Raw genomic sequence first — 22,701 nt, forward strand, 5'->3', positions numbered from 1 at the left:
ACCCTATAAAAGTTTCTCAATTCCAACCTCACCTTTTCATCTTTACTATTAGGTCTTATTACAGGACCTTAATCTCTCCCACCTAGACTACTGCAGTGAACCTCCCTGACCTCAGCTTTCTCCATTCCAATGCATCCCCTTTATTCCTGAGTGACAGCAAATCTAACGTCACTCTCCTAGCTACAGCCTCTGGTGGCTCCAAACCTTTTAGCTTGATAAGACCCTTTACAAACGTGCCCATTTACCTTCACAGATTCATCATGCTTTCCCCCTTGCTAGAAATATCCTTTGGTGTTTGCCCTGCAAACACCTCCTCTTCTTTCAAGATCCAGTTCAAAAGTCATCTCCCGTCTATAACTTTCCCTGACATTCCTGAGCAGGGCTGACTGAATCTCCATTTGTGCTTTGACGAGACTGTAATATAGTCTTATTTTCTACCGATTACACTGTAATGGTTATATTACTATTCCCACATCTCCTTCCACCACTGAGTTTGTTCAGTACACTGCTATCTCTTTCCTCTCGATTCTGTATTCCCGCAGGCAAAAACCAGGATGTGGTGTAAACTATCCTGAACAAACACCTGTTGAAGAGAATTACTAGGATTTTTTTAAAAAATATCTTCAGAGAGCCTAGGACACAGCTCGATGGGTACTCATCTTTCAGCGAAGCCTGTTTTTATAGAAGCCTGGAGCCTCCCTGGTGAGGCACTCACCATAGAGTAGGTCTCATATCGGACTGGGAGAAGGCAGGAGTGGCCCTGACTGCCATACTGACGAATAGCTGAGTCTCACTGACCAACTCGGGTCGTGGCTAAGGGAGGGGGAGGAGTATGACTGACTGAGGGGTAGTAGCACAGTCAGACTGACAGACTAACCGAAGGTAGCAACAGGTCCCAACCGACTGCCTGACGGACCAAAGGCAGGAAGAAATGACGGCTGGCCTCGTCATCTTCGAAAAAGAGGATAGCCATTGAAGAGCTGCAAGGACGCCGAGCACGCGCTTCGCGCCGCGGCTCACGCGAAGGAAGACGGGAAAAGAGCAGGCTGGTAGCAAGCCTCGCTGAGTGCGCGTGCGCGTGCGCGGCAGTCTCGCCTTCCTCCTCTTCCTCCTCCCCTCCCCCAGCCTCCCCGGCACTGCCGTCCATCCCCCACACTGCCACGCGGCCAGGCCCGCTCACCTTATGCCCTCTGGGGGCTTCGCCGAGTGCGCACGCGCGGCAGCTCCATTTCCCCGCCCCTCACGTGGCCCCTCCCTCTCACCCTAGGCCGGAGTGAGCCGGCCTGGCTGTACACGTGCGCGCACCCGTGCCCGCCTTCCTAGCCACGTGACTCCCGGCTCCGCGCTTGCTCCACTACAGCCTTCCTAGTTCTTACTGCGAGAATCCGGCGTTATGGCTGCCGCCGTTCCCCGCGCCGCTTCTCTCTCCCAATTGTTTCCCCTTCTCCTGTTCCTCCTGCTCCTCTCTGCTCCGCAAGGCGGCAGCGGCCTACACACCAAGGGCGCCCTTCCCCTGGATACAATCACTTTCTACAAGGTAACGGGGTGGGGGACATCGCGCGCAGGTGCAGCCAGACTGCCCAGGGGAGCGCGCACCCGTGGGGGACACAGGGGACAGAGAGCTGGCAGGAGGTGGTCTGTAGCGACAATCCCGTGACTTCCCACCGTCCTGTAGGACTGCTGGAATCTGGGCCGAGGCCGTATCATGACAATGGAGCATACGTGTTCCAGGGTCCCCGCGCACCTTTGCAGTATTTGCACTTGCTTCCTCTTTTGCAAGAGAACTGCAGAGGTGCAGCCGAGGGAGCCGGGTGCCTCTTCCCGTCGCATATGGGAAGAGGGCGGTGCCGGGCGATATCCAATCCTCAAATCCCAAGTAGGAGACTCGGAGGGCGGTACTAGGCGGACGCCACCCGTCTGTGGTGGGGCAAGGGTGGAAACGCGGCTCGTTAGCCTGCGTTTCAGCGCCCTTCTCCCTTTGGCTTGGATTGCAGCCACTGTTCAGATATTCTGCGTCTCCTTAAAAAGTGCGAGAGTTAAGAATAAGCTTCGGTTCAACCACCTTACAGTGAGTGTCTTGGGCCTGGTGACAAATAAAATCGGGTCGAGACATGGAAGAAAGGATTCGCCTCTACCCCCGCTTTCATATTTACAGAATTGGGGTCTTGGCCTCGGTAAATGGACGTTGGAAATATTGAAGGCTGAATGCAGTCCGAATCCCTTAATGTTAACGCCCACTGGCACCTTTTTAACTTCGCCTATGAGATGGGCAAGCTGAGTGTTGAGATTTATTAATTTATTTTCTTTATTTGTACCCATTGCTGGGAAGTGAAACCAAGAAGTGGAGCTCTAAATCTCTAAACCTATCTCAAGTGGTTTAACTCTTCGTATTTTCGAAAGGGTTCCTTGTGGAGTTGGCACCTGTGGCTCACTGAATGCAAAGTTACAAGAATTTAAAAGTGTAGGTATGACTGGCTGATTGTCAGGCACACACCCCACAGCACCCTTTGCTTTGGGGGGCTTTCCTGGCAAAGTGACACCCCTACCACCCAAACATGGATATGGGGTAATATCACAGACCAAATGTGACTTAGAGGGAAACTGCACTGTAACAGTAGTATTTCCTAATCAATTGGTGTGTCTCCGTCTTTACAGCTACCACCCTAGTCTAGGCTGTGGTTGTGTAGCCTCCTCACTAGCCTCCCTGTTTTCACTCTGGAGCCTCTCAGTCCAGCAGCCTAATAAGTCCTACGTGATCTGACCCCTTGCTTCCCTCTCCTCTCATCTCCTAACCATTCTCCTCTTTGTCCCCTCTGCTCCAACCACACATGCCGTGCCCTCTGTCCTTTTGGCTGTTCCTAGCTCATTACTGCCTTAGGCCCTTTGTACTGGCAGTTCTTTGTGACTAGAACATTCTTTGCCCAATCTTTGAAAGGCTGGCTGCTCCTCGTCGTTCAGGCTTGGGTTAAATGTTACCTTCTCACATTTCCCCCTCCCCCAGTCTAAAGTGCCAGTCACATTACCCTGTTTGAGTTCTCTGTAGAGCACGCATCACTGATTTTTTTTTCTTGTCTAGTGTATTGTGTCCCACACTAGAATATTATATGCTTGTGAAGAACTACCTTGTGTATCTTGTTCAGTGATCATCTGCACAACCTAGCAGGTTACCTGTTACATAGAAGATGCTCAATAATAATTTGTCGAATGAATGAACAAATGTTTTCTCCAGTCCCTTTCTAAATCTCACTCTCTTCCATCACTATTGAGCAAAAGGGGAGCTTCCTAGGGTTACCATATCCAGGAGACTTGTTCCATGCTTTGCCTTTCAGTGATTTCCAGTGTCTTTTTTTGTTTCTTGCCCTTTACCATCACTAAATGAGAAACCCTGTCTGTTTTCTTTACTGCTGTGTTCACTTAGAACAGTGCCTGGCACATGTTAGGTCCTCACTACCTTTTTATTGAATGAATAAATGAATAATGAATTCATCTATACATTGAAGAAGCAAGTTAACTAAATGTAGGTTATGTTGGAGCTGATTCCTCAAGGATGAAGAAAGGAGAGACTTCTATTTCTTTCTCTTTTTTTTGGCCGCACTGTGCCACATGTGGGATCTTAGTTCCCTGACCAGGGATCGAATCCGTGCCCGCTACATTGGAAGCATGGAGTCTTAACCACTGGATCACAAGGAAAGTCCCGAGAGAGATTTCTAAAGCAGTTAAGAGGTACAGGTTGAGTAAAAGAACAAGAAAAAATTAGCTATGCAAATGTTTGCCATTCAAAACCATTCTGCTGATGGCTAAGAATGGTGAAAATAAAAGATGAAGGCCTCTCAATTCTATTTCAGTGTTACACCACTGTATGATTATTAATATTATTCCATAATATAAAGGTAGGCCCCTTGAAGTTAGGTTTTCATGTGTTCTTTTATAAAATTTTCTCGCTGGATATGTAGCATCTGCTATCAAAGCCTGCCCTGGTTTTGTTAATTTATCAGATATTTTCGGAGCATCTGCCACATGCCAGGGCACTGTTGGGCACTAGGGATAATACAGCAGAAAACAGGTCAGAGACAGTCCTTATTCTCATAAATTATATTTTAGTGGAGAGGACCGGCAACAAGCAAATAAGGATTTCAGAGAGTGGTTAATGCAGTGAAGAAAGTAGCCTGCTAGAGTATGATGGAAGTGAAGCAGAATTAGATGGTATGAGTGGGGGAGGCCTCTCCGTTAGGAGAGGACATTTGAACTGAGCTTTGACAACCATGGAAAGAACCAGGGAAAGGGCACTCCAGCCAGCAGAGACAGCAAATGAAAAGGCCCTGAGTGGGAATGTTTGGTGTGTTGAACTGAAATAAGGCCAAATGGGCCAGAGGGATGTGATCTGATTTATATTTTTAAGTCTTCCCTGCTCTTAGACTCCAGAACTCAGACTTTTTGGGGTCAGTGACCACTTAAAGATTACCTGTTCTGGTCCCTTCTCCCTCTTCCCTTGTGTCCTCCGGCGCTGTTAAATATTTTTTAAAACCTAAAACGAAATGGACAGCAACCCACAGTAAGAAACAAGGACTAACAAAAGCTGGACTGATGTCAGATTGACTTAATTATGGCAGGGATTGCCTGTGATGAAAAATTAACCCGTAGTGATGACTTTGATTAGAAAAATTAAAAGTTGTAGGAGGAGGGGAGGCTGTACTACCAACCAGAGGCAGCTTATTAGATAAAATCTATGTATTGGGTGAAACCATCAAAGTGAAGTTTTGGAATTCCTCAATAAGTTAAACATAGAATTGCTGTATGACCCTGCAGTTCCACTCCTAGGTATATTCCCAAAAGAGATGAAAACAGGTGTTCAAACAAAAACTTGTACACAAATGTTTATAACAGCACTATTCACAAATAACCAAAAGGTGGAAACAACCCATATGTCCATCTACTGATGAATGGGTAAACAAAATATGATATATCCATACAATGGAATATTTATTTGGCCATAAAAAGGAATGAAATACTGATGCATGCTACAACATGAATGAATCTTGAAAACATTATGCTAAGTGAAAGAAGCTAGACACAAAAGGTCACTTATTGTATGAGTCCGTCAGAGTAGACAAATCCATACAGACAGAAAGCAGATTAGTGGTTGCCGGGGGCTGGGGGAAGGAGGATTGGGGAATGACTGCTTAATGGATATGTGGTTCCTTTTCGGGTGATGAAAATGTTCTGGAACTAGATATTAGTAATGGTTGTGCAACACAGTTAATGTAATAAATCCCTGTGATGTAAATTTTACCATAACTGAAATAGAAGTCTGGACCCTGACAGTTTAGGTCTTAGAGATCTAACTTCAAGGAAACTGTAGTGTAGGGAGGGGACATTGTCCCAAGCCTGGCCTCTCAGCAACTTCCTATGAGCCCTGAAATTGCAGAGTGCAAACTCTGGACTCCCTAGCCAGGGCATCCTCCGCGGTGCCAACTCCTTTATAGACGGTTGGTTGGTTTGGGTCAGATTTCTGGTTCATTGCCAGAGAAAGGCCCCTGGGATGATGGGCACGACAGGGGCCAACGTAGCGTGTGCTAAGGATGCATTTCCTTAGCCTTACCAAAAGGGCCACTGGAGGAGAAGGCCTTAGTACATCTATAGCATTGTTTGTTCCAGACAGTTTGATTAGTGTGAGCAACTACTTAATGGGGTACTCAATAGTAGACACCGTCAAATTGTTAAGTGAATCAATGGTGAATGAATGAATGAAGGTTAGTATATGAGAGCTTTTCTCCCTTGTGGGCTTGTTTTCCACTCTGTTTCTTAAACAGGGGTCCCTTGGGAAAGGGAATTAGCCCCAAAGGTCCTTGGGAACCCCCACTTGCTCAGCTCTGTATGCCCTCAGGTCATTCCCAAAAGCAAGTTCGTCTTGGTGAAGTTTGACACCCAGTACCCCTACGGTGAGAAGCAGGATGAGTTCAAGCATCTGGCTGAAAACTCGGCTTCCAGCGATGATCTCTTGGTGGCAGAGGTGGGGATCTCAGGTATGGACAAGTCTGGGATGACTGAGGAGGGCAGAGGGGGAGGAAACTAGGAATTATTTCCCTACTTGTAGGGGGAATACCCCATGCCTTTCTGTCTGAGCCACACACGAGGAGTATAAATGGGGTCATGTCCTCTCAAGGAGTCTGGTACCCACGGCAAGCTTAGCTTGAGCAGATTCTGTGACCACAGAACCTCAGCTCAGCCTTGCAGGTGCCTGAGGGGAGGGAATTCACCATCCTTCACCCACACTGACATCAAACTTACTGTGAGAGCTTGGTGCTCTCCTTGCAGGGGACTGTAGTCAGAGGGGGTGCCTTGCCTCCCCGGGGACAGCGTAGTCAGTTTTTCCATCTTCATTTCAGCTCTTTTGTACCAAAACTACTGGGTTTGGGCTTTAGCTCAAATCCACCAGAGCTGCCACTAAACCAAGGGTAGCTCTCAATGATAGGGACAACTTTAATACATAGTTGCCAACATTTAGTGGTTTTTCAGTCTGTAAAAATGTACACAGACATTGCATTTTTAATCTTCACTTGAACCTCGCCTGAGAAGTGAGGTGCATTATCTCCTTTTTATACTTGAGGAAAACTGAAGCTCAGGGAGCATAAATGATTTGTCTCAGGCTGTGGGGTAGCAAGGGGCTCATTCAGAACTCCTCCTAAGTGTGTATTCTTAGGAGGAATGCAGTAGGTTCTTCCCTCTCTGCTTCCTCCCAGCTGAGATGCCACAGTTTCCTAGTGAGCTCTTGAGTCTGGTCTTGGATAGAAGTAGCTGTCACACTTCTTCAGGGCAGTCGATCAAGTCTAACTCAACTGTGAGTCCACTCCTTTGGGGCTTTAATAATATTAACAATAGCTGACATTTCTGAAATGTTTATTATGTGCCAGGCCACTGTGCTAAGTGTTTTACATGTATGTCATCCTTGTGGCAACTCTGTGAAGAAAGTTTTATGACTCCCCAAATGAAGAAACAGATGCTTAGAGTAACTTGCTCAGGATTATAAAGTGCCAGAACTAGGATTGGAACCCCGCACTTCCTATACTACTACCCAGTAATAGGTGGTCTTGGCCATTTCTTCTTGGCCAGGTGTAAGAAACCACTTGTAGCCCTTGGGGCTGCTACTGCCTTTTGGGAAAGACATAGCTAATACTAACAGCTACCACATACTAAACACTTAACTCTGCCAGGTTAAGTGCACATATCCCCTCATTGGGTCTTCCCAACAGCCCTCAAATGGTAGGGACTGAGTTCGTTACCTACCACACATTCACTAAGCTCCAGCCAGACTACACTTTGTAATCCTTAAATATACCTAGCTCATTCCTGCCTCAGAGCTTTTGCACTTGGCAGTCCTTTCTGCCTGAGACACTTTTCCCACAAATTGATGTGTCTGCTATTGATGTGTCTGATATGTCTCCTACATATTCAGGTCCCTCAGCTCATGTCATCTTCACAGGGAGGCCTTCCATGACCACCCGAAGTGGGCCTTCTCACCCAGTCACTGTGTCATATCACCATTTTATTTTCGTCATAGCACTAATCACTTTGGTTCCTTTGTTGATTATCTCTCTTCTCACTCTTTGAAGAGTATGAGCTCCTTGAGATGAGAGAGCTTGATTCTCTTAATCACTCTAAATCACAACTAAGTCCCCAGCACTTAGAGCAGTCCCTGGCACGTAGTGGGCATATAATAAATATGCAGAATTCCCCTTTTTCAGATGAGGAAAATGAAGTTCAGAGAGATTAAAGGATTTGACTAATGCCACATGGCTAGGAAGTAGCAGAGGAGGAATTCAACCAGCCGAGATTCTTCTTCCCCTCAGCTCAGATGGGCCTCACAGCAACCTCCTGCCATACCTTCCTCATGTCTTATTCCTCGTTTCTGGTTTCTATTCACAGATTATGGTGACAAGCTGAATATGGAGCTGAGTGAGAAGTACAAGCTGGACAAGGAGAACTACCCAGTCTTCTACCTCTTCCGGGATGGGGACTTTGAGAACCCAGTCCTATATAGTGGGGCAGTTAAGGTTGGAGCCATCCAGCGCTGGCTAAAGGGACATGGGGTTTACCTAGGTATGCCTGGTTGCCTGCCTGCGTATGACACCCTTGCTGGAGAGTTCATCAGGGCCTCTGGTATGGAGGCCCGCCAGGCCCTCTTGAAGCAGGGCCAGGACAACCTTGCAAGTGTGAAGGAGGCTGAGAAGAAGTGGGCCGAGCAATACCTTAAGATCATGGGAAAGATCTTAGACCAAGGTGAGGACTTCCCAGCCTCAGAGATGACCCGGATCACCAAGCTGATTGAGAAGAACAAGATGAGCGATGGGAAGAAGGAAGAGCTCCAGAAGAGCCTAAACATTTTGACTGCCTTCCAGAAGAAGGGGGCCGAGAAGCAGGAGCTATGAAAAGGCACTCCAGGGTTTTCAAGGGTTTGGTGGGGTGGGGAGGGGTAAGCTACCTGCTGGCTGTGAGATCTTCCTGGGATATAAGGGAGTGGTAGGAAAAGTGGCACTAAACCAGAAATCTGTGAGTATGCCCAGATATTGATGCTGGTGTGACTATGCTTGGAACATCTCTGTAACCAGTCAGGTATAGCTGGAACATTTACTCAGATGGCTTGTGAAATTCCCCCTCAGAAGGAATTGGTGCTATAAAGAAGAGTGTACTGCCCAGGTTTTTGACAGATATAATTCTGATTCAATTAAAGTTTCTGTGTTTTGGTTAAATGGACCTGAAGCCATTTAGTTTTCTTTTACAAATTATACTTTGGCCTATGACCTGCTTTCTCCTTTGAATTTATTTTTTAATCTAAGGTGGTGTGGACTCTGCTCTACCAGGGTAATAGACTACCCTGGTAACACCGTGGAAACTAGTCCCAGCTCAAGGCCTACCTTTATTACTTTCCACAGGTGTTCAGATTCAAGTGGACTGATTGCGAGTGGTAAAAGGCATTGTCCATTTTCTGGTCCTTAAAATTGAATGGCAGTTTAGTTCTTTTTCATACTCCATGGGATACATTCAGCAAATTCTTAGTTTTACCAATATAACCTGGTAGGTTTTTTTAAGAGTTGGATTTAGACAGCTAAATGATACAATTCAGTCCAATTGAAAGTTTTTTTTAGAAAGGGATAGTTTTCCATCTAAGTCACTTTGTCACTGTTAGTTACTCAATAAGTACCAACTTTTAAAAAGCAGAGTGGGAGAGCATTGTACTGACTTTCAGATCTCTTCTCAGGAGTGATGAGCAATAATCTGCAATAGTAAGCTTCATGTTAACATCCAAACTTTCATATTAAACTATTTGAAAATATCAAACTGCAGCTCCTGAAATATATCTAACTGCACCCACATAAAGAAATTTAAGTTGAGCAGAGTTGGCAAATAAAACCTCAGATTGCCTATGTTCCTCCATTTCAGCCAGATTGGGTATTTAAAATCACTGGAAACAAAAAATGCAGGAAAACCCATGTGTTTAATTGGATGGAACAAAAAAAAAGTTGTGCAGCTTAAGCTAACAGTTCAAATAAACTAGATAAAATATGTTTAAACCTAAACACCTGCCATAGCCAGCATAGATACTCTTAACATTTGACAAAAGAATAACTATATATTAGGCCCAACAATGTCAATATGTCCCCTACTCATTATTTCAATTCTAATTGAAAAACTTGTAAGATATTTTTGCATGTTTCTCACTGGTAAACTTGCTTGAGCTGTTCTAATTTTTTCTCATCTACCTAAAACAGGGTCACTTCCAAAGAATTAAGTATTCATTGTCTTATGGAAATCAGAAGAAGACAAATGACAGGTAGGGAGAGAACTCTAAAACTAAATGCATTCAGTCCCTGAATGTGGTCTCATCTCAATTGTAAGAGAAAGAAAGAAAAGGGGCAAACACATCCACGGGTACTTCATTGGATGGGTCCATGCTGGGTATCATTATTTATAAGCCTAGGGTCTTGAGTTGAAGAAACACAGGCTATTGGACAGGAGTAGATTATCATACATCAGAGGCTCTTTGTGTGAAGTGTTTTTCATTAAAGATAGGCCCTCCCTGTTTCTAGTTTAGAATCTGTAGTGATTTGCATATGCCACATAAAAATCTTCCCTAACACATCAAATGGATTCCTTCCCTCTACTTCTTAGCATATAATCACTAATATTGTGGCTCAGATGCTACTAATCAGACTAAGGGAATTTCCAGATAAACTGAAGCACATGAGCCCCTGGATCCAATATGAAGAATCCTGTTCTAAGGAACCTGCAAGTTTTCTCAAACAGTGCCAAGGACAATTTTAATTTACTAATAATTCTTGGTAATTGGTGCCACACACACACATAAAATATATATATATATGTAGGCATTTGAATTGCTTCAGGAGAGATTGATTATTCGATAGAGAGCCAAGACAGAGTCTGAGAATTTGAACATGGCCATCAAGATGAAGAATGTGAGATGGAGTGTATGAGGCGGGGAGGGGGACGTGGGACACTCTGGATTTTAGCTCATTTCATCGGTGCTTAAGAGTTTGAATCTATCCCTTAACCCCACTGGGTGGTCTTAGTAGCCTTATCTGCAATAACTGCTTTTCTCATATGGAAAATAGTACATTAACCTGGGACCCACTTTTGCTAAGATACATGGAAGCTGAGGTTGCAAAAAAGCTCTGTTCCTCAAGCATAAACTGCTATAGGTACCCCACAACTAATTTTTATAAGCATTTGGTTCATGGTTGCTTAGCCTCCACTTGTTGCTATGAAATACATGTCTGCATCGAGGCAGTGACAGCATCTGAAAAACAGGGAACATGAAAAAGTATAAACCTGAGCCCACCTTCTGGGGAAAGTCAAAAATGGCAGTGAGGTATATCCAAGTGCCCACTTTTTGTTAAAGGAAAAAGAGAATGTTGGGGTAGAGTTAATTCACAACTGAAGAAGCAGGCAAAAACTTTTTCAGGGCTCAAATAAGGGCATTTAGTATCATAAGACAGGAAACTAGGAGGAAAAACAAACCGCTCTTCTTTCTACTGTGTTGTGTGTCTGAATAAATGATCTCAGCCCATAGATAAATGATGGGTTCACATACCCTTGGATAAATCATGTTAATAGCCTGCCTGCAATCCTCCAGTAACTTCCCACTAAATGTAGAAATCTCATTTCTTCCCCTGGCTACAAAATCCTGATTGCTCTAATCGCCACTGCACCTTCTATCTCAACCTGTACCCCTTTTCCGCTCCTTTCATTAAGTCCCAGGCACTTGAGCCTTTTTTTACAGACACTGGAACATGCTCAGCAGTTTCCTGCCCTGGGGCCTTTGACTTGTATTCGCTTTTCCATGGCTGACTCTTCATCATTCAGGTCAGATGGCACCACTCGAGAGGTCCTCTTGTGACCCCACGTATCACATATCCTGACATATTTTATTAATCAGGACTTAATTACAAACTAATATTTATTTTTATTGTCTCTTCCCCCACTTCAGCCACTAACTAGGATATAGAGTTCATTTACCATTATATCAGCAGAGCCTAACACGGAATGTGGCACGTAGTAAATAAGTGCTCAACACATAAATGTTGAATTAATGAATGCGAGCACGCAAGGTACTTTAAACAAAATAACTAGTGGCCTTGGAATAATTTTAAATTCACAAATATTACCATCTTTCTGAGGAATATAACAATACAAAATTGAGACGACTTATACCATTTAAAAGGTTGTGGCTTCTAGGAATCTGAACAAAAATGAACCAGGCAGAAATGCCAACTTAAGATCAAAGTGTTTAAATAAATTAACCCATCCATTTTAAAGTAGATTTGCTATGCTTCACTTAATTCTGAAGAAGGAAGAATACATACTTCCCATATTAATAAATCACAGCAAAAAAGTAGGAAGAGTTTCAATAACAAGGCTGTAGATACATTGAAACCCCTTTTTATATTAAAAGTTAGAATGAAAGACAAATCCAGATTGAACATAGTGATTGCAAAATATAATGCAATTTTGAACAATTAAAATTATGAAAATATACAAAATTGATGGGCAACACAGCTAGGCATTTGTACATTTTCCATTATGTGGAGAACACTAAAAAGTCCTCTACCTTTTACCCACATCAGATAAATGATTTAAACCAAATGTTTGCTTTGGAGAGTCTTAACTTAGGATCTCAGTAGTATAAAAAGCAGTAATTTTTCAGTCTGTAAACAGTAGTCGTGTTTTTTCTCCTTTCCTTTTTTTTTTTTTTAAATATCAATTTTCCACACAAAAACAAAACAAAAAACCCACACAAACTAAAAACAGCAGCAGCAGCAGCAATGAGTTATTTGGGAATTCTCTTCAAATACCAATTACATACAATTGCTGGAGAGGGTGCTTTTTACTCATGTAAGAATATATGTGTGTGTGTATATATATATATATATATATTTTTTTAACTGTACACAATTTATAGTGCATGACAATTTCCAAAAGAACAGATCAATAAAAGATATTGGCCATTTCTGCATAATTTCATTCTTTTTACAATTATCTCAAAATGTAAGAGGTTGGATCTAATTGAAATGCTACATTTAGTAGGGAAATCAACATGTAACAAAAGAAGCATAACCCCAACGTAACATTATCTGTCACTAAAACCAGTAGAGGACCCAGATGCCCCTAGGCAAGAGACTAGGTAGGTAGACCACTGGAGTCACACACTGTCCCTGAGGACCAAGGCCAGCCCACTGAGCACACATATGCTAGAATGATCACTGTCAGTTAATAGACTTGTTTTAAAGAACATTTCTATGTATAGTAATTTTGGATATTCAAAGAAACATCATTTCAAGAACACATGCCATACACACATAGTCCCAACCCCATACACAAAGTTCCATCTAAATAGACCATAGTTTTATGAAATTATGATGTTATTAAGTTAGATTCAGAATCAATCAGAATTTTTAATTCAGCTTGTTCAAGGCAGTTCTTTTCTTTTGGGATGGGGTATGACAGTTGTGGCTACCAATTAACATCAAAACTTTTTATTAAATTACTGAATAGACTAGGATTTCCAACAAGTCTTATTTTGACCAGGTAATTCAGTAATTTTCAAAAAAGTTTCCCTACAAGTTGAGACAGTTATTAATCACCCCACCAAATTGTGAATCTAAGAAAGTCAAAATGATAGGGACAAAATGCAATTGCTTTGCATACAGAGGTTTTCCAAGCTCTTTTTTGGTTGCTTTTAAAAGAAAAAAGTATCACATTTCACTGGAGAAGTGAGTTGGAAAGGACCTTGAAGGTCTTCAAGACCAATCCTCCATCAGATACTTGAATTTCCTCATCAAATTCAATTCTTTGCTTTTCAGAATTACTAACTTTAACGGTATTTGGGTAACAAAGACCAAAAACCAGAGGCACAGATTCAAACACAAAAAAGTTACCAAAGCAGTTGTATAAAATGTGTAACATTTTCAAGAGCAATGTTTATCTTTTCTGTCAAACCAACCTGTGAAGCCACAGTCTTGGGGAGCTCCAGATGAACAACGTAAACACCATCCTGGTAATAATTCTCAAGTTTGAAAAAAGTAAACTGAACCTCAAGCCCAATTGATAACATTTCTTTTGCCAGCCTAAATCTTAAAACCTAGGTTAAATCCATATTAATATACATTCCTTCCTTTCTTCCTTCCCAAACCTCCCACTTACAAAACACTAAAGTATTAAATCTTTCAAGCATATATACATGTATATACATTTACATATACATGTATATATGGTTGAAAATATACGTATATATGTAAAAGCATATACATATATATATAGCTCACAAAACCAATGACACTGGTATTAGACTTGCCTGCATAAATTATGTACACCTCTCTTCTTTAAAACAGTGATTCCCATCTTTCCCAAATAGACGAAAGACAGCAAGCTAGTCCTCAGCAGGCTTGTAAGTGGTCTGCATTACTTTCCCCTCCAAACAGCTGTAAGGTAACAGAAGGCTACTTCTGATTTAACTCTCACAGGAGCTAGGATGGGGATGTCTCGGCCATTGGGATTATTAAGATGAAAAACGACAGCCTGTGGTCATCTGACTGATGTCCTTCAGTGGCAGGTGCTTATGCCAAATTTCATCTGAGGCCCTTTGGGTACCTGCCTTGGGTTCTGTGGGAGCCAAGCATTTGAGGAAGCCTCAAAACTAAACTGCTAATGTGGAAAGAAGGCCTGCTCCCAATCATGGTCCCCCTCTTCTTCTGCTTTCTGATTCCTAAGGCTCAAGGACCAGACCAAAACACGCACGGATATAATGGTAGGGCCATTCAGCTGCTCTGAGGTCAATGCTTTATGCTTAATTTCTATTGCTGCTTTCCCCCCACCCCACCAGATGTTTCTGGTGATAGAAGGGAAGAAGAAGAGTGGGGTTCTCTTGTGGCTGCCATATGCATATGAACATGTATAAAAAGTGGTCAAACCCAGATGAGGGTCCTGCTTCTGGTTTATATACAATAATTTAATCAGTTGTATACATTTAATACCTAAAAAATTAATTCACGATCAAAGTCCTTCATGCATTTTATGAGGAAGTTCTGGATTAAAATGATGGTCAACCAGATGTAGCTTTTGCCTGGGAAGATGATGTCATTTTCTGTTGTAGAGTCATCAGTGCTTGTGGTTCACACTAACTTAAATTTTTAGTTTCTTTGTAGTCTCAAGTCTTTTTTTCAGCAGCTCCCCAATTTCCAGAAGTGAGTGCAGGTAACTGCTCTGTACCTTCCCTTGTACAGTCTTTGAAAATTTTCTCTCTTCCTACAAAGGAAACAAGAATTAGTGGTCTTGCTCAGAAAGCATTCCCCCAGATTAGAGATCCTCAGGTATAAGTTAAAATTACCACTACCTCTGGTCTCACTGCAAGCTCTATCCGAATAGAGTGGGTCATTTTCAATTTCATTAAATGCAAAGATGGCTAAACTCATCACAGATGTATATTTTTCCATGTGACTTTTCACTGAGACCCCTATTGCTTTAGCATTACCAATCTTTCAAGTAACCTTTGTTATAAATTATATCAAGTTGGAAAAGCGAGATTTCTAATTTCTAGTTTTCATCAAGAAAAAAAGTTAGAAAATTATTACTAAGTACTTTAGCCATAAAATCACTACTATTTTGTTATGAGCTGTACAAAGTAGAAAAATTGAGATTTCTTATTATTAGTTTCATCGGAAAAAAAGTAGAAATTTATTATTAATTTAGACTTATCACAGCCACTTTTTAAAGGCATCAAATTTACCAGTATCATCTTTTCTAGTTACAATATTGACAGGCCTCCCTCCATATTGACAAAGTCCACGATCGTGTTCCAGAGGCCAAACAACTAAAAAAGACCAGTTTTCCTAAGGCTGCTCAAATATGTGAGTTAAATATTTGCTGCACGTTTGACCTGTGGTAGAAAGCACAAAAAATAAAGGGGATGAAGTGTTCAAACACAGAAAGAAGGTTGCCTGAAAACTGGTTAGCTTTACCTGAAGTTGGCAGTACTTTAAAGCCCAAAAGAAACCAGATAAGCACACTTTATGACCCAACAAGTGCATAAAAAGGTATGTACACAAATACATTTCATTCAGTACTATATGTAAAAGCAAATGTACAGAAACAACCTAAAAATATGTCCAATGGCTGTGGTACATTCATATGTTGAACACTATACAGTTGTTTAAAAGAACAAGATTGATCTAGATGCATTAGGCTGAACAGAACTCTTGAATATTGGTTGAGTGAAAAAAACAATGCTTTTGAATAAAATAAAGTGTATATAATTTACTTTAAAAACACCTAACAGATGTTAGAGTACATTATAAAGTTACATTAAGACCAGATGGTTTTTTTAAGAAAGGGTGGGGAGGGGGACACTTCCCTGGTGGTCCAGTGGATAAGACTCCGTGCTCCCAATGCAGGTGGCCCAGGTTCAATCCCTACTCGGGAACTACATCCCACATGCATGCCACAACTAAGAGTTCGAATGCCACAACTATGAGCCCACATGCTGCAGCTAAAAGATCCCACATGCTGCAACAAATACCTGGTGCAACCAAAATAAATAAATATTTTAAAAAGGAGGGGGGGGTGTCTTGGCATACAACCAGTTTCAGTGGATACCGCTAGGGAAGAGGAAAGGGGACCAGGACTAGAGGTAGTACTCCAGAGGCCTTGTTCATAGTGTTTCAAGTTTAGAAAGAAAGGAAGGAAGGAAAGAAAAAAGTGAACCTAATGTAAATGGAACTGAAGTTGGTTTTTTTTCTTTTTTTTTTTTAAACCCAAAAGAAAGTACTGAGCACTACATGGATCCAATATTTGGTGGCCGGTGCTGCTCAGTATGTTATATGTATCATGACTTTAACAAAATAAGGCAATATAAAGCCATTATTGTTTTGTTTAATCTTCACTACAACCCTATGAAGTAGGTATTATTGTATCCAAGCAGGGCACTATGGGGCCTTCCTGGGACAGGCCTTCCCCCATATCCTCTGCTTTAGCTCTTCTCTGAAGTACCTAGATAACAGTATCTGATGCAAATTTCCTGAATTGTTTTGCAGATGTGAAATCAATCCCACCAAATGGAAGATGTTAACTACTTGATGACCATAAGCACGGAGCCCCCAGGCCTCCTGGAGCCTAAGGACCGATAAAGTTAACCCCTGTGACACCACCCTGTTCCCCCATCATCAGCCAATCAGAGAACTGTGCACGATCTGATCACACACCCTGCGACCCTCCTCCCTCACCTGGCTTTTAAAAATGCTTTGCTGAAACCCTTCAGGGAGTTCTGGGCTTTTAGGGCATGAGCCAACCGTCTCCTTGCATGGCCTTGCAATAAACCTTTCTCTGCTCCAAACTCCAACGTTTCAGTTTGTTTGGGCTCACTGTGCACTGTGCACGTGAGCTTGCGTTAACATTATTATGATTTCCATTTTACAAATAAAGAAATTGAGGCCCAAAGAGGTTAAGCGACTTTTCCAAGGTCAAAAGATGAAGACAGAACCAGGGCTTGGAAAATCTAGAAAGTAGCCCAGAGTTAAGGATAACCTCTAGAATAATCAAAATGAGAAATCTTATTCCTCATTTCAGGAGGCAGATAGATCTTTCAACAAGAACAACCACTCAATCCTCTTGACAACAGCAGGGCTACTATGCCTGTCACCTTTGTATCCAACAGTCCTTCCCACATACCATGGAGGCAGGAGATAGATGGGCTCCAGGCTAGGCATTTACAACTGGCCTCCTGTTCACACCTCATGGGGTGAGAAGATGAGCTCCAGGCCGGACATTCATTACCAGTCCCTGTTTACATTTCCTGAAGCAAGAGACAAATGGGCTCCAGGACTACATGTTTATGACTGGACTCCTGTCTATATTTCGAGATGTGCACCTCAATATAAAAACCAGCAACAGGAACAGGGTAAATAACCGGACATTGGGCATTTTTATGGCAGGGACAGAGTGGGACTAAACCCTATTAAATGATCCAGAGGTCACACACTTCCCATCCTTGGGGCAAGGGAAACACTACGCAGGCGCAAAAGCCTACAGAGCGTCAAAAACGCAGGAGAGGGCTTCCCTGGTGGCGCAGTGGTTGGGAGTCTGCCTGCTAATGCAGGGGACGCGGGTTCGAGCCCTGGTCTGGGAATATCCCACGTGCCGCGGAGCGGCTGGGCCCGTGAGCCACGATTGCTGAGCCTGTGCGTCTGGAGCCTGTGCCCCGCAACGGGGGAGGCCGCGACGGTGAGAGGCCTGTGCACCGCGATGAGGAGTGGCCCCCACTCGCCACAACTGGAGAAAGCCCTCGCACAGGAACGGAGACCCAACACAGCCAAAAATAAATTAATTAATTAATTTTAAAAAAGGAAAAAAAAAAAAAGGAACAATTACTAAAACTTTAAAAAAAAAAAAAAAAAAAGGCAGGAGATGCCAGACCATAGTAAGTCCTGCCATCTCCTCCCAGAGGCCTTTGCAGTGGGATCCATCTCAACTTAGGGGTGCGTGCGCACCCAGGGGAGGGTCCAGAAACAAATTAGCCCTGGGTTCAAAACAATACAACTGGCCAAAAAGAAGACAAAGACCCGGAAGACTGACACCTTATAAAGGATTTAAACTTCCCAAAGGCACGACTCTCTGAGTTCGCCCGTGCATCTTTCTGCATGTACTTTACTTTTCCAATAAAGTTTCTACTTTTCTTTACCTTCTGCCTCCTTGCCTGAATTCTTTCTTGCCAACGCACGTAAGGACTAGGGCCCCAGGCCCTAGCTGCTGGCCCCTGTGGTCCAGTGGTTAGACTTCTGGTCTGGGAACTAAGATCTTGCTTCCTGCTACTGCTCACTGCTGCTTGCTGCAAGCTGCCGCTTACTGCTGCCTGCATCCGAAATCACCATGGGCTCTGGCTCTGCCAAATGACTCATGGTGCACCACACAATTCACTTTCCTGCCTCTGTGCTGTTGTCTGTGCCTCCTCCTGCTTGGGATTCCTTTCCTCCATTCCTGTCTGCCTGGTGAAAATTTATTAATCCTCAAATGTCCCCTTTCCAGTGAGACTCTTTTTGACTCACTCAGATTTTTGTGCCTATACTGTATCTCCAATTTAGTAATTTGTATGCATCGCTCTACTCTACAGCCAGGTCTTTGATCATTATATTTCTACAAGCTTTAAGCTCAACAATAGTGAGCTCAATAAATTTATATCTACTTATTGAAAATCTCAAAGATGTCCAGCAAAGCCCAACCACATGAAGCAATGTGACATCTGTCCAAGTGTGCAATCCTTAAGATTTTAAAAAATAGGTACTATAATTTCGAGTTCTTACTTTTCTATACTATTCACAAAAGGGGATGGGAGTTTAGAGCACAGAATGAGTTTGCATTTAATCTAAAAAGTCAAAAGTTAAACAGCTCCAAATCTACTACTATGAATTACCAGATCTCTTTATAGGTAAAAGGGGTCCAAAAGGACTAGCAAGGACCTTTTGGCATGCACGTGGAGGAAGAAGGCAGATTCCTGCCTGGGATGTACCAGTTTCACAAGGATTTAATTACTAGGCCTTTACTGGGTAACTAAGTATCTGGAAGTCATAAAGGCTAATGGCAGACACAAATGTGTTAAGGGGATAGAGAAGAGGGAGAGGTAGAGGTGGTTCTGGATGGTGGGACTGGGACTCATTTGGGGCTGGGAACTGGGAGGTGCTACTCTCTATTTTCTAATTCTCTTGTAACAAGCATACATATTTGTCTGTAAAGAAACAGTGAAACACTACAGAGCAGTTAAAAGGAACAAGGTAGATAAGTTACTTATATGTAATGATCTCCTAGAGACTAAACACAAAAACAAGAGACTAAACAATATGTATAATATGCTATCATTTGTGTTTAAAGACAAGATGTGGGGGGGAGGGGCACGGTCATAACGTACTTGTAAATGGGTTCTCTAACTCAGGAAGATTACACAAGAAATCACTGATAACAAGCAGTTCCTTCTAAAAAGGGAACTAGGGAATGGGTTAGAATGAAAAGGAGACATTTCACTGGATATTCTTTCTTTACTCTTTGAATTTTTTTTTTTTACCATGTACATATTTTACTTTCCAAAACAATGTAAGGCTTAAAAAAAGGAAGACAAAAATACTAAAGAATTAATAATCCATCAATCAGTACCTCTAATTACCACTGAAGTCTATATTCATTCTAATGTACATAAGAAAACAGTTGAATATATAGCTTAACTGGCTAAAACCAAACTTCTAGCCAACACTTGTCTGCTTTCTTTAATCAGTCTTTGGAAATGTTAAATGTTCTGAGCCCTTTCCCACAGTAAACCCTTTTTTCAAAGCTCTAACATGTTGACATTTTACAAAAGAGGGGCTTACAACCTTTTAAAGCTGGTGTGCCAAGCAAGATTCCATTCACTCCCTTCCCTAGAAGGGCCTGGGTGGAGGTCTTAGGCTAGGATGATGCCTGCCCTCAGATTGCTGGATGAGCTTCCTCATCAGCAGAGGCTTAGGTCAGACAAACTACTCAAGGAAAGCATTTCCTCACGATCGGAGTTTCATCACTGGAACAACTAGCCAGAATCAGGTGGCTCCACCACTGCTCTTCTGGCTCCTATCAAAATCCGAAACCTACTCCAAGCTGGTGCATGTTAACTCACCTGACACCATTTGTTTGCTTTATTTAACTAACTTTTTAAAAAGAATCCACATTTTTTAAAGTGAGACTTTATATCAGGGATTTTGCTAGCAGAATTTTAAGAAACTAGCTTAAAATAATGATCAGGAGAAAACTGACTAGTACCTTTGATTCCATACTTGTTTCCATTCCTTTTTTGCTGGCTTGCTCTGGCCTCATTATTACTGACATAATTAGTTCTGATGTCCAGCATCTTTCCTTTTCCATGTGATAATTGCTGGGCTGGCAAAGAAACCAGCCAATCCAACAGCAGGTAAGTTCTCAGTCAAGGAGATTGTCCCTGAATCTCAAAAGTATGGCTGGTTTCCTATGGTGCTCAAAACAGGGACAATACTAATTCTACTCCTCAACAATTCATCAGTTGTTTTCACAGTAAAAGAACACCCCCAAAAATGTATTCAAAGGTGGAAAGCGGGAGGGGGGATGAAGGGGGAGGAGACACCACCACCACCAAGACCACAGAAAAAAACCAGTGCCAGGCACCTTCTAATCGCAAGTCCCATAGGAGAGAATAATGAATTGAAAATTAACTTGTCCCTGTGATAACAATAAGAACACTTGAATATCTATATATAACTTATTGCTGATCAACTATAGTCTCTTACCATGCAGTCTCTTACCAGTGAGAGGGAAGTGTCTTCTAAAATAAGTTCTTCAAGTTTAAGTGCAATTAGATGTGCTTCAAGTCCTTTAATATGATCCACAACATTCGAAATTAAAGTCTGAAGCCCAGTAACATAGTCTTGGAAACTGGTAAAGACAGGTGGCTGGAAAAAAAGATTTTTAAAAAGTTGAAAGATTATCAAACATATTTCTCCCATGCTATATCACATAAGATATACTAATTTCATGCTATAGCATTACTTAATTCTATTAATAGTAACAGGATGGGACTTCCCTGGAGATCCAGTGGTTAAGACTCCGCACTTCCTCAGCAGGGGGCGCGGGTTCAATCCCTGGTTGGGGAAATAACATCCCACATGGTGTGTGGTGTGGTCCCCACAAAAAAAAAATAGTAACAAGGATAGATATAGTTTTGGATATTAAAAGAGTCTCTCAGGGCTTCCCTGGTGGCGCAGTGGTTGGGAATCTGCCTGCTAATGCGGGGGACGCGGGTTCGAGCCCTGGTCTGGGAGGATCCCACGTGCCGCGGAGCAGCTGGGCCCGTGAGCCACAATTGCTGAGCCTGCGCGTCTGGAGCCTGTGCCCCGCGACGGGAGGGGCCGCGATAGAGAAAGGCCCGCGCACCGCGATGAAGAGCGGTCCCCGCACCGCGATGAAGAGTGGCCCCCACTTGCCGCAACTGGAGAAAGCCCTCGCACGAACCGAAGACCCAACACAGCCAAAAATAGATAAATAAATAAATAAAGAAAGAAAGAAAGAAAAAAGGAAAAAAAAAGAGTCTCTCAAACCAAGGTAAATTTAATAGCCACCAAATGCTAACTCAGTAATGATGACTTTTTTCCAGTGTGGTTTTGTTTCATTCTGGGGAAGCAGAGGTGAAAAAAAGAATAAAAAATCTTAGTTGGTCATTATTCAACTTCAGGTTGGGAATCTCCTAGAACACTAAAGGAGATGAGAAGAACCAAAACTTCATTTCTTCTCTTTATGTCTTTGAGATTTCCTGTAATGTTAATAACAGAAACAGAAATTCTAAATTCTAATGGAAAAAATGATGGGTGACAACAATCAAGAAAATTCTGAAAAAGAGCCGTTAAGGGGAACTTGCCCTAATAGATATGAGAGTATATTATAAAGTTACATTAAATCCAGATGGGACTGGTATATAAGTAAATTGACAAAGACTGAAAGGACACAAATCCCAAGATAGAGCAAAGAATATAAAGGAATTTAAATGGTGACCTTTCATAACAGTGGTTTTCAAGTGGATGAATGGTACTGAATAGCTAGCTAGACATATTGTGAAATATAAAATAAATAAAATAATAAATAACAAAATAAATTCCAGACAGATTTAAATACTTAAATTTTAAAAAAAAATCCATCGAAGCACCAGAAGAGGATTTAGGTAGTGGCTTTTGCGATCATAAATTGAAAAGGTCTTTCTAAACATAATACTAACCTAAGAACAGTTAAAAAAAAATCTTGGGGGAGGGGCAATAGGTGGGTGGGGGAGTGGGAGGTACAAACTACTGGGTTAAGATAGGCTCAAGGACGTATTGTACAACATGGGGCATAGAGCCAATATTTTGTAATATCTGTAAATGGAAAGTAACCTTTAAAAATTGTACAAAAACTAAAAAAAATTTTAAAATCACCATACATTTGGAAATTATTGAATAGCACCTAAACAAAACAATGGTCAAAGAATAAATCACAAGTATTAGAAAAAAATGTTTGCTACGTCAGATGAAGATATGAAGTACCAAATTTGTGGGATAAACATAAAGTGGTGATTAGCAGCAAATTTGGAGTCCAAATCCCATTAGAAAAAGGTTAAAA

General features: G+C 42.1%; 3 protein-coding genes across 7 annotated transcripts in view; 1 reads left to right on the forward strand and 2 right to left on the reverse strand.

The window, feature by feature from the left end:
• TMEM116 (transmembrane protein 116) overlaps nucleotides 1-1,821 on the reverse strand; it is a 108,236-nt gene extending 106,415 nt beyond the window's left edge. The window contains exon 1 of one of the 3 annotated variants that reach the window (XM_007170908.2): nucleotides 1,745-1,821. Coding sequence is in view for 1 of the 3 variants with exons in the window: in XM_007170906.3 (XP_007170968.3) it covers nucleotides 878-973 (96 nt within the window). In the remaining 2 variants the exon portion in view is untranslated. Of the gene's footprint in view, nucleotides 1-877; nucleotides 974-1,180; nucleotides 1,235-1,744 lie in introns of those variants that run through there. The other 2 variants (XM_007170907.2, XM_007170906.3) reach the window with 2 other exon arrangements.
• Nucleotides 1,274-8,751, forward strand: ERP29 (endoplasmic reticulum protein 29). The gene is made up of 3 exons (XM_007170910.3): nucleotides 1,274-1,537; nucleotides 5,885-6,023; nucleotides 7,924-8,751. Exons 1-3 carry the CDS (start codon nucleotides 1,394-1,396, stop codon nucleotides 8,424-8,426), a joined length of 786 nt encoding a protein of 261 aa, XP_007170972.2. The 5' UTR covers nucleotides 1,274-1,393; the 3' UTR covers nucleotides 8,427-8,751.
• A 3,247-nt stretch (nucleotides 8,752-11,998) lies between these two features.
• The window catches only part of NAA25 (N-alpha-acetyltransferase 25, NatB auxiliary subunit), a 74,887-nt gene continuing 64,184 nt past the window's right edge, over nucleotides 11,999-22,701 (reverse strand). For 2 of the 3 annotated variants that reach the window (XM_057525986.1, XM_057525984.1), the window contains 2 exons: nucleotides 20,844-21,005; nucleotides 11,999-14,817 (listed from right to left, as the gene is read on the reverse strand). In XM_057525986.1, coding sequence (XP_057381969.1) covers nucleotides 14,695-14,817; nucleotides 20,844-21,005 — 285 coding nt within the window. In that variant the 3' untranslated portion in view covers nucleotides 11,999-14,694. The remainder of the gene's footprint in view (nucleotides 14,818-20,843; nucleotides 21,006-22,701) is intronic. The other variant, XM_057525985.1, reaches the window with a different exon arrangement.

This window comes from Balaenoptera acutorostrata, chromosome 13, assembly GCF_949987535.1.
Source record: "Balaenoptera acutorostrata chromosome 13, mBalAcu1.1, whole genome shotgun sequence".
Classification (NCBI taxonomy): domain Eukaryota; kingdom Metazoa; phylum Chordata; class Mammalia; order Artiodactyla; family Balaenopteridae; genus Balaenoptera; species Balaenoptera acutorostrata.